This window comes from Solanum pennellii, chromosome 12 (genome assembly GCF_001406875.1).
Source record: "Solanum pennellii chromosome 12, SPENNV200".
In the NCBI taxonomy this organism is placed as follows: Eukaryota; Viridiplantae; Streptophyta; class Magnoliopsida; order Solanales; family Solanaceae; genus Solanum; species Solanum pennellii.
In genome coordinates this window covers 7,980,800-7,991,732 of record NC_028648.1, presented here as the reverse complement: position 1 = coordinate 7,991,732, position 10,933 = coordinate 7,980,800, and the positions used below count along the sequence as shown (strand labels likewise).

At 31.5% G+C, this 10,933-nt stretch overlaps 2 protein-coding genes across 2 annotated transcripts; both read left to right on the top strand.

The window, feature by feature from the left end:
• Positions 1 to 1,328: 1,328 nt before the first annotated feature.
• Positions 1,329 to 3,984, top strand: LOC107005894 (cytochrome b561 and DOMON domain-containing protein At3g25290-like). The gene is made up of 3 exons (XM_015204543.2): positions 1,329 to 2,049; positions 2,733 to 2,987; positions 3,416 to 3,984. Exons 1-3 carry the CDS (start codon positions 1,357 to 1,359, stop codon positions 3,788 to 3,790), a joined length of 1,323 nt encoding a protein of 440 aa, XP_015060029.1. The 5' UTR covers positions 1,329 to 1,356; the 3' UTR covers positions 3,791 to 3,984.
• Positions 3,985 to 8,575: 4,591 nt separating this feature from the next.
• On the top strand, positions 8,576 to 10,670 carry LOC107006678 (peroxidase 5-like). Its single transcript, XM_015205195.2, has 2 exons — positions 8,576 to 8,871; positions 9,676 to 10,670. Exons 1-2 carry the CDS (start codon positions 8,584 to 8,586, stop codon positions 10,450 to 10,452), a joined length of 1,065 nt encoding a protein of 354 aa, XP_015060681.1. The 5' UTR covers positions 8,576 to 8,583; the 3' UTR covers positions 10,453 to 10,670.
• The last annotated feature ends 263 nt before the right edge of the window (positions 10,671 to 10,933 follow it).

Sequence of the window (10,933 nt, the reverse complement as noted above, 5' to 3'; positions counted from 1 at the left end):
TTTACCTGGTTCTGGGCGGCGAACCGGAACTACGAGTTTGAAGAAGACGACTCCACCTCCTCAACTCGAAAAACCACAAAAACACTTTAAAATTTTTGAACTATGGGAACCAAGAATTCTCAAAATTTTATGAGTATTCTTTTGTTTTCCCCTCCAAATCCTCTCCTAAAAATAATGAATGAAGTGGGCTTATATAGAAACCCAAAAATCCTCAAAAAGGATGAAATACCGATGTGGGACTATTGCAAAATTGAAAATTGTTTGAGAGACAATGTATTTTTTTTGTATTTGACTCAAAATGTATGAATTTTAAAATCATCGGACCAAAATTTTCTATTAAATAAATAACGCTTCAAAATCACGATTTTTTAAAATGTTGGTCCAAAATTGGGTGTCAACAGATTGGATACGTTTTGATGATGTATTTAGTTTTAAAAGTTGAAAATTTGAAAAATTTGACCAATGACAATATTTGAGATGGATAAGGTTGAATCAAAATTTAGTGATTCCACCATATATGAAGTATTATTTATGACCTAGTTGGACGTTCGATACGAATTTTTGAGTCTTTCAATGGTATTTTAGATCTTTGTTAGATTTTTTATCTTCTTTTAAATTTTGAATTGACCATGGTCAACATTTTGTTAGAATGTCCTTGGAGTAGTGATTTGATATTTTCAATAGGTACAATTCTATTTTATGATTAATTTGTATTATTCTTCAGTTTCATTTTATATGTTACTTTTTTATTTTGTATTTGTATTAAGAAATAATGTAATTTTACTCTTCTATCTTTATTTAATGTTCTCTTAAGTCAATTTTATAATAAATGATGAATACATTTTCAAGATTAATTAAATACTCTATCAAGGGTATAATATACAAAATATGATAATTTATGCATAAATTTTATAAAATGACAAGTATTGTCATCCAGCAACTTATATAAAGGATTGACATATAAAATAGGAGAGATGGAGTATTGATTTGTAATGTCTGGTTGAAGTATTACAACATGAAACACATTATTTCTTAAAGATCGTCTTTAATTTGTACAACATGCAAAAACTAGAAGTGAGGCATCTCACTTTGTTAATTGCTTTGTGAGCAAGCTAAGAAAGGCCATGAAAAAAAGAAGTAAAATTGTGCAAAAATGGAATTGTAATGGTTAAACAACCTTTCATCTTTTAGTTGAAAAATGACAAAAGAAAAAAAAAGAATATATCCATTACTTCCTTTCAACTCCACCATGGAAAATTATCCATACTTTGTTTCCTTGATAATTTTTATATATATATATATATATATATACACTTACAAGTAATTAAATTAGTATACACACAAAATATAAACAACATGATAGAAACATCACGACCACCATCTTTCTCTATGATGTTATTAGTCATTTTATCAATTTTATCGATATTTTCTTTCACAAATACTCATGCTCATCATTGTAGTAATGATTTCTTGTCCGAGGCGAAGAATAGAAGTCTAATCAACATAACATTTTGCAAGAGATACACGGAAAGCAATGGAGTTGAAGTAGCCATACATCTACACGAAAACACTCGAAAAATTGACATAATGGTGGGAGCTAAGTTAAAAGAAGAAGAAGAAACAGGATGGCTAGCATGGGGCTTGAATCCTGGTGAAGAAGCTAGAATGATTGGAACACAAGCTCTTATAGGTATAAAGACTAAGAATAAAGGGTTACTTAAGGATACATACAATATTACTGGTTATACAAAGTTAGGTTGTCAATTATTGCCTTCTCCTATTGACTTAAACATAAGTAATTTCAAATTTATTCATATTACTGAACTTGAATATCATGTTATATTAGCAACTATTATTCTTCCAAATCAATATGATTTGTCAAGGTTGAATCAAGTGTGGCAAGTTGGAATTAATATTGGGGCAGTGGGGACTAAAGAACTAAAGATGCATGGTAAAGGCCTCATGAATTATGATAGTAGTGAAACAATTAACTTGAGGACAGGCAAAGGTCGAGGCAATAGAATTCATAACTCTAGCAAAATAAGAAAAGTAAGTCAAGCTTCTATAATTCTTTTCAATTTTTTTATTGTTATATAACAAAAATATGTATGATATGTCAAAATTTTTTACTATCTGGTCTTAAACATAGCAGTTGGAACATTAATATTAAAAAGTTGGCAAATAAAAAAAAAACTAAACAAATAAATTGAGACATGTAATACTTATAGCAATATATATATATATATAGAATGCTCATGCCTACTATTTTTATGCTTTTCATGAAGTTTTTCTTACTACACTTTGAGGGTGCGTTGGTAGGAAGAAAAGATATTTCTTTTTTGTATTCGGTACGTAAATAAAAAATATAATCATAAAATGTCTGTATATAATCTAGATAAATTAATATTGTAGGATACGAGGTGAGGAATAGGGATGCATTCAGGGTGTAGAATGAGATGACATTCTTATTTATCTCATCCTGCATATATATCATACGAGCCTTAAAAGAAATGTGTGTTTCATTTTGAAAAAAAAAACAAAATTTAGTAAGGCTTCATTTTTATCACAAAAAGTGGACCCACAAATATAAAATATGAATCTATTGTTTGAGAGGTAAAAAGAAGTGTTACACAACTATATATCAATTATGCTAGACACAAAATTTTAGTTTTTTTTTTTTTTTACATAATTTATTTCATAATGATGAATTAAGAAAATTTATTTATGTGCAGGTTCATGGGATATTAAATATTATTGGGTGGGGTGTAGTGCTTCCTATTGGTGTGATTATAGCAAGGAATTTTAGAGAGTTTCCATTACCTTGGTTGGGTTGGAAAAAATGTCATATTTCATGCCAAACAATTGGGTACCTTGTGGGAACAACAGGATGGGCTGTTGGAATATGGCTTGGTAAAGCATCAAAATATTATTCCTTTCACAAACATGGAACTTATGGCCTTTTAATATTTGCTTTTGCCACTGTACAAGTAAGATCCACATTCTCGATATTTCAATTTATTTATCTTATTTTTAGTTTGATACGAAGTTTTAGAAAATAAAAAAATTTTAAGAAAAAATTTTGTGGTCTAGAATTAACGATATATGTAGAATATATCTAAATATCTTTTAATCTAATGGTTTTTGCCAAATTAGTTGGGCTCAACCTGAGTAAAACGTTGATAGTATCACTCAATATGTGTGAAATAAGAAAACGAATCATTCTTGTTAGAACAGGACTTATATAGTCACATATTGTTGTTGGCCACCTTTAACCTTTGATGATGTAAAATGACTTGTGGAAACCCTCTAAATGACTCCTTAGTCATTTTTCTCCCAAAATTACAACTTTACTTAAACATGAATGATACTTAAAAGAGTTCTATACAAGTATAACATCAAATATTTGTGAATGCAGATGTTGTTTTTCAAACTTAAACCGGGCGAAAGCGACAAATATCGTATGTATAGGAACATGTTTCATCATGTTGTTGGATATTCATTAATGATTGGGATCTGTATCAACATATTGAAAGGGATACATATAATACATCTGGACTACACATCCTGGAAACCAACTTATTTAGGAATAGTTAGTTGTTTGGCTTTCATCTTTCTTGTTTTTGAAATAGTATCTTGGTTCAAATTTTTGTGTGATAAGTTTGGGCTTTGGATCTTATGTGCCAAATGCATACCAAATAAGGAATCAAATGAGAAAAAAGGTTCAAAAAAAGATGGAAAAGCTCAATCACAAGTTCAACCTAGTGAAACACCAATAAGAGCTGATAATTAATTGCTATTATGTTTTGTTCAATTGTAAGTTTGTGTTAGAAGTTTTTTTACATCTTTTTGTGGTAGAATGTAGAGGCATATTTGGGATTTCTGAAGGATTATGGGTGTATTCTACTATCGTTTTATATTTTCCTTTTTTAATTTTTTGTATTCGATATTTGATACTCATTGAAGCTTGATTTAATCTACTATCAACATTGTTGTCACAAATATACGTTATCCGTTTCCAACTATTTTTAAATAGTTTTCCAATTGAAAAGTGATCAGTAATAGCACCAGTATTTATAACTACAATTACCTTAGTTCTTTTCAAGCTAAACTATTATGTGTTAGCTACTAAGGAAAATATAAAATGTTTTTCAATATTCTCATGTTTGACTGGCTTAAATGTTTTGGAAAATAATTTTCAAATCAAATTATTTTCCTAAAATTTTAAGGAAAAAACTTACTTAAAAAAGTAAGGAAAACATTTTCCCAAAGCTCATTTTGAAACCTCGCATCTCAACTTTTCAACCAAACTCATGTCTTGAGTGCCAATTTTCGACTCTATCATAAATCTGACTCCTAATTCTCTATTCTAGATCCAACTTTCGACCTCGATTCGAGACCCAATTCCCAAGTTTCGAATTGAATCGGGGTCAGATCACATATTATGATTAGAGGTTGAATTTTGGGTCAAGTGCTAGGGTTGGATTTTAAATTATGTTAAGATGGGGGTTTCGAGTCTGGATTTGCGTTGAGAGCCGATGTCAGGTCTTATGTCAAGAGTCAGATTTGAATCTCGAATCAATAATTGGGGTTGGATGTCTTAGTCACATGTCGGGTTCAGATGGAGTCGAATCCCATTTTGAAAGTCAGGTCTTTGATCGGGTATCAGGTCTGGTTCTGATTAAAAATCGAGTTCCAATTTTGTTATTGGATCTCAATTCAATTGTCTGTGTCGGACCAGGTTTCAGAACTCAAGTGTCGACGTAAAGGTTGGATTAAGGTTCGGTTTTCAGGTCTCTACTTGATTGTCGTGGTCGAATCTCAGTTTGAAAGTCAATTCATGATTTGGATGTTTGGGGTCCATTCACAAGTCGGGTCTTGGATTAGGGTCAGGTCTCAGATTAGGATCTTGGGTCGAAAGTCAAGGGGAGTTGAGGTTGGGTGTCGAGTTAGGGTCAAGGTCGGATCTCTGGTTTCGTATCAAGTGTCGGGGTCAAATCCAGATTCAAAATTGGATCCAAAATCAAGCGTTGGGGAATCGGGGTTGGGCCTGGGGTTAGGTCCACGGTTGGCATGGAGTCCAGTCACGTGGTCAAATCTTAAGTCAAAATTAGTCAATGTTAGGTATCAAGTTGGTTCTTAGGGTCAAATCTCGAGTCGTTGTTGAGTCTTGGGTCTATATCGGGTCTCAAATTGAGTGTTGAACACAGATTTTAATACAAATTGAATATTAAGTCAGATGTTAGGGTCGGGAGTCAAGATTAGGTCTCAGATAGAGTGTCGAGGTCGGATACGATCTAAGATCAAGTGTCGAGGTCAGATCTGATCCAAAATAAATTTTGAGTTAGATGTTGGGTTCAGGAGTTGAGATTGGGGTCGGATCTCTAGGTGGGGTCGGGTTTCAGGTCCCAAGTCGAGGTTAGGTATCGAGTGTTGAATGTTGGGGTCGAATCTCGATCCAAAGTCAGATATCGAATCACATGTTTGGGGTCAAAAGTCAATGTTGTGGTCAAGTCTCAAGTCAGGTGTTGGGTCAGGGTCGTGTCCTCCCGTCAAGGTTGGATCTCCGATCGGGTGTTAGGATATGATCCCGATCCAAAAGTTGGATCTCGAGTCGGATGTTGGGGTCGGGAGTGGGAGTGGTGATCAGATCCTGATTCAAAAGTTGGATCTTGAGTCAAATATTGGTGTCAGATCTTCGGTTGGGTTGGATCTCGGGTGGGATTTAAATCTCAGATCAGGTTCGGATGGATAGTCATAAAATGGGTCAATATTATATTCTTAGCGGGTCGGGTCAAGTGCAGTAGGTCATTAAATGGTTTAAATGGTATTTTTTTTTATGTTTTGGTTTGTTATATAAATAATTAATATTATCAGATTTTAATTTAAAAATAATTAAATAGATTGAGACTTTGAGAGATGTGGATAGTTGAGTGACTTTTGAGTTAAAATTCAAAGTTAAGTGACTTTCTGAGAGAGAAGTGCATAATTGAATGACTTTTGAGTTAAAATTAAAAGCTAAGTGACTTTCTAAGAGAGGAATGCATAATTGAGTGACCATCTGAGATATTAACTTGATCATTATGTCAAGTTCTTGTGAATCTAAAAAACACTAGCTTAATTTGGATCTTCATGCTTAACTCATTTTTCTAGTGACACCTGTAATTTATTTAGCTTAGTTCTTTCTATCTACATTCTTACCTTGTTCTAGACTTTATTCTTACCTAATTTTGTAGTCTCTAAATACTTTCTTTCTCTCAATTTATGTGATGACCACTTGGTGATCGCGATGACTACACTAGCAAATGAAAACCCAAAATTTATATGATGAACACTTCGTGATCACGATGACTACACTAGCAAATGAAAACCAAACTATGACCAACACTTCATTTTCACCCCTTCGGAACTCATCCGGAACCCTTAGAACACGAACCAAAAATGTATACCACTCCTAAGATGCATTCTGAATCTGTTGTAATCATTGATATGAGGTAGTTTTAACCAAATATTGATCATGGTCAACTTCAAATTTTCAAAATAAACTAGAATGCAATCAAATAACCAAAATAACTCTCACATACTTCGAGGTCCATGTAAATTTGATCAAGTCGTAAATTACTCTCGAAACATAATAAAATTGTCAAAATCCAAATCCAACCTCGTTAATTTAAAATGTTGACTTTGATCAAACTTTTTTAAATTAAAATTATCTCTGAAATATATACGATCATTTCGAGAATCATGTCATCCATTTCCCATGTTATAAACAACATGGTTAAACTATAGGAATGATCATCTTGAGAACATTCTGAAAGATCTTAAAAATGTTATTCTATACAAATTTTCAACTTCAAAGAATCTTAACTTGTTCACCATTGCTACTCATTTTCTAAATAAAATATATCGTGCCAAAGAAGAATTATTTATTGAGAATGTAATTAATTAATAAAAGTGTATTTTCTTTAACGGTTTAAACTTTTAGATGAGATGGTAGTACACTTTAACATGGTATCGGAGCAAGGCTCATCACACTCAATGTTGGGGTTCCAAAATCAAAATTGTTCACGCACCATATGCTAAGCAATGACCATGAGGTAGGGGTTCGAAAGAATGACAAAAGTTAATGAATTGACTTGACTCGCTATAAGGGTTACACTATCCTCCTCTCTTTGAGCTAACTTTTAGGGTGTGAGTTAGACTCAAGACCTAATTTAACATGGTATAAAAGAAGATAAAGCTCATGTGATCGAATTACACCGCGACCCATATTAAAAAGAATTTTCACATGATTGACCCATGAAAAAGATTCAGGCCCGCATGTGACGAGGCGTGTTGTGAATATAATTAATAAAAGTGTGCTCTCTCTAACAAGTTAAACTTTTAGATTGGATGGTCATACACTTTAACATTATCATCCTTTGGTAATAAAAATAATTTATTTAATTATATATATTTGACACATATATCAACATGGTAGCTAATTATATATAATATCAAACAAAATTTATTTCTGGTTTGTTAAGTACACTTCTCTTTTAATTTACTCATACTTAAGGTAAATAAGCTTAAAATATCTTTCCACTAATTAAAATTTCTCGCTTCAAAATATATTTAGCTCGCTCTCAATTTATGTGACAATGTTTAACGAAGATCTTTATAATTTCCAAATTCAGGAAAGCAAACTATAGTCTAGTGGCTATGTGACATTTTCTTTCTTTCTTGGTAATTAGTCTACTGAGCCAGCTAGCAAAAGATGAAGAATTTGTTGTTGAAACTTCTGACATTTGGAGAGATATAAAAATAAAACTAAAGCCCTATCACCTTCAAGCTACATAAAAAATGTTATCATGCAAAGCTGGAATGAGTTAGTGGAGATCATGTATATGACCTTCATATACATCATGCAAATTGATATACCAATTCGTGCTAACCTTGATTAATTAATTAAACAAGCACAAAGTTTTAGAAATAGTAAATATAATAGATATAATAAGACTTTATAGTCATAATTTCAATAATTACGTATTATAACTATAGTTTTGTTTGTTATGGAAGTTGTTATTCGTATATTTCTATTTGTTTGTATATTTTGCTTGCAGATATACAATATATTAAATATATACAAATTCTATATTTATATATTTACGAATTTTTCAGAATTCTGTTTGTATATTTCGTTTGCCAATATACTAACAGAGTAATTTATTATGAATTTTTCATAAATCGCATACAAATAACTAGGATAAGCATATACAAAATTATGAATTTTGTACAACCAAAAATCTGAACGTATACAAATCAGGCGAATAGCAAAAATTGAAAAAATTATACTGCGAATTACAATTTTCTTATAGGCTAAATATTTAGTATTTTACGTGATCTTCATTTAATTAATTAAAGAAGCAGAATAATTCAAAGTCAGAACATTACATAAAAGATACGATATTATTCTTTTTAATGTCTTTGACCTTGTATAACTAATTAATTAATTAATTAACTACGCGGTTATATGATAATTTGCCTATAAAAATCGAATTGTAACTAATAATTTTATATATACAAGAATTAATTAAGAGCAACAAAATGAATTCATTGGCGCTAATTTCTTGTTTAATTCTTTGTTTTTCTGTATTTACTGATGCTTCATACAAGTATAATTACGATTATACGTCTCCACCACCACCACCATCAAAAAAGTCGGGATATCCAAAGCACCCACCAAAAAAATCAACGTTTGGTATTGGTTTCTATTCAAAATCATGTCCACAAGCTGAAGGTATTATAAAAAAAGCTGTATTCAAAGCTGTTCTTATGAATCCTGGCATTGCTGCTGGCATTATCCGTATGCATTTCCATGATTGCTTTATTAGGGTACGTTACACTTTTTACATATAGTTAAAGTTATATATTTTATGTATATATAGTAGATGTTGAATTTCTTCGATTTCTTTGTGTGTTACATACTTAGTGAAAATCCTGACTCTGCTATGTACTGTTAAAGAATAATCATGTTAATGTATTTACTTTAGAACCTATGTTTTCTAGGAGTTCTTTTGTGGTCATGTTAGGGATATACATAAAATTTAGTGAAATACTAGTATATCTATGACTTATTTTAGATCTATGACTAGAAAACTGCTGACATTCTTCATATGCATTTAATTTCCATGGTTGCTTTGTCAGGTTAACACTTTTACACATAGTTAAAATTATAACAAAATTATATATTATGTGTATATAGTAGATGTTGAACCTTTTTCGATTTTTTTTATGTGTTAACTTATTCTAATTTTAAACATACTTAGTAAAAATCCTGACTTCGTTGTTATTGTTAAAGTATAATCATGTTAATGTATTTACTTTAGATCCTCTGTTTTCTAGGAGGTTTTTTTTTTTTTTTTGTCATGTTAGGGATATACATAAAATGTAGTGAAATTCTGACAATTTCACAATAACAAAAACAACTTTTAGAAATAAAAATTTACACATTAACAACGAGTGACAAAACCGTTACAAACATTATTAGTTATTTGTCATTGGATCCAGTGTCACTACAGACTTTATTAACATTTACAAAGAGTGTTAAATGTCGCTAAAGGTCATTTTTTATGCAACGTTTTTGATTTATTTGTTGAATGCTAACTTGCATTTGTGTTAATTAACTTCTTGTTATAGGGTTGTGATGGTTCAGTGTTGCTGGATTCAATTCCTGGAAAGGAAACAGCTGAGAAAGATAGTCCAATAAACAACCCGAGCCTTCGAGGTTTTGGGGTTATTGATGAAGCAAAGGCATTGCTCGAAAAAGTATGTCCACACACAGTTTCGTGTGCAGACATACTTGCTTATGCTGCTAGAGATAGCGCATTTTTTGTAGGTGGTATAAAGTATGCTGTACCAGGAGGACGTCGTGATGGACGTGTTTCATTGAGTTCTGAAGTCATTCAAAACCTCCCTCCACCTTTTTTCGATGCCAAGCAACTCGAAGACAACTTCAAAGCTAAAGGATTGTCACTTGATGAAATGGTGACTTTATCAGGAGCTCATTCTATTGGTGTCTCTCATTGTTCTTCTTTCTCTAATAGGCTTTATGGTTTCAATACTACACATCCTCAAGATCCTTCACTTGATCCTAGATATGCTTCATATTTGAAACACAAGTGTCCTAGACCAATGAGTGATACTCAAGATGATCCTATTGTGAATCTTGATGTTTCATCACCTATTCATCTTGACAACAAGTATTATCTCAATTTGAGGAACCATAAGGGACTATTGACATCTGATCAGACGTTGTATGAAAGTCCTTTAACTTCTAAATTGGTGTTGAATAATATTAAGTTTCGATCGACTTGGGCACGTAAGTTTGCTAATGCAATGGTTCACATGGGTTCAATTGAAATCCTTACCGGTAACAAGGGTGAGATCAGGAAGAACTGTCATTTTATCAACTGAGTTTGATAAAATTCAACAGGTTTATCGCTCTCATGAGGTGTGGTTTAGTTGATTTATTGTATGTTAAAGTTTGTGTGACATTTTGTATTCTTTTTGGTTCGATTTAATTTCTTCCTACTACATTGTGTTGATTGTTACATGTAATGTAAGTACCATTTGTATCATTGGATATGTTTATGGAAAAGGGAGTAAATTTTAACTCTTTACCTCTATGTTCATTTTTAAAAAATATTGTAACACACCTTTTTCTACTTAAAATATCCACAATGTTTGACACTATCTCAATCACTCTTATACAACATTTTCAAAAGGTTAATTTACTCAGTATGAGTTGGACTAACGCTTTAAAATTGGTCCCAAATAAAATAATTATTTAAATATCTGAAAAGGTAAATCATTAAGATATAGAATAGTCTTAATATCATTTAAAGGTATTTTTGTGCGGATAATATTCAGTATCCTATTTACAATCATCGATCAC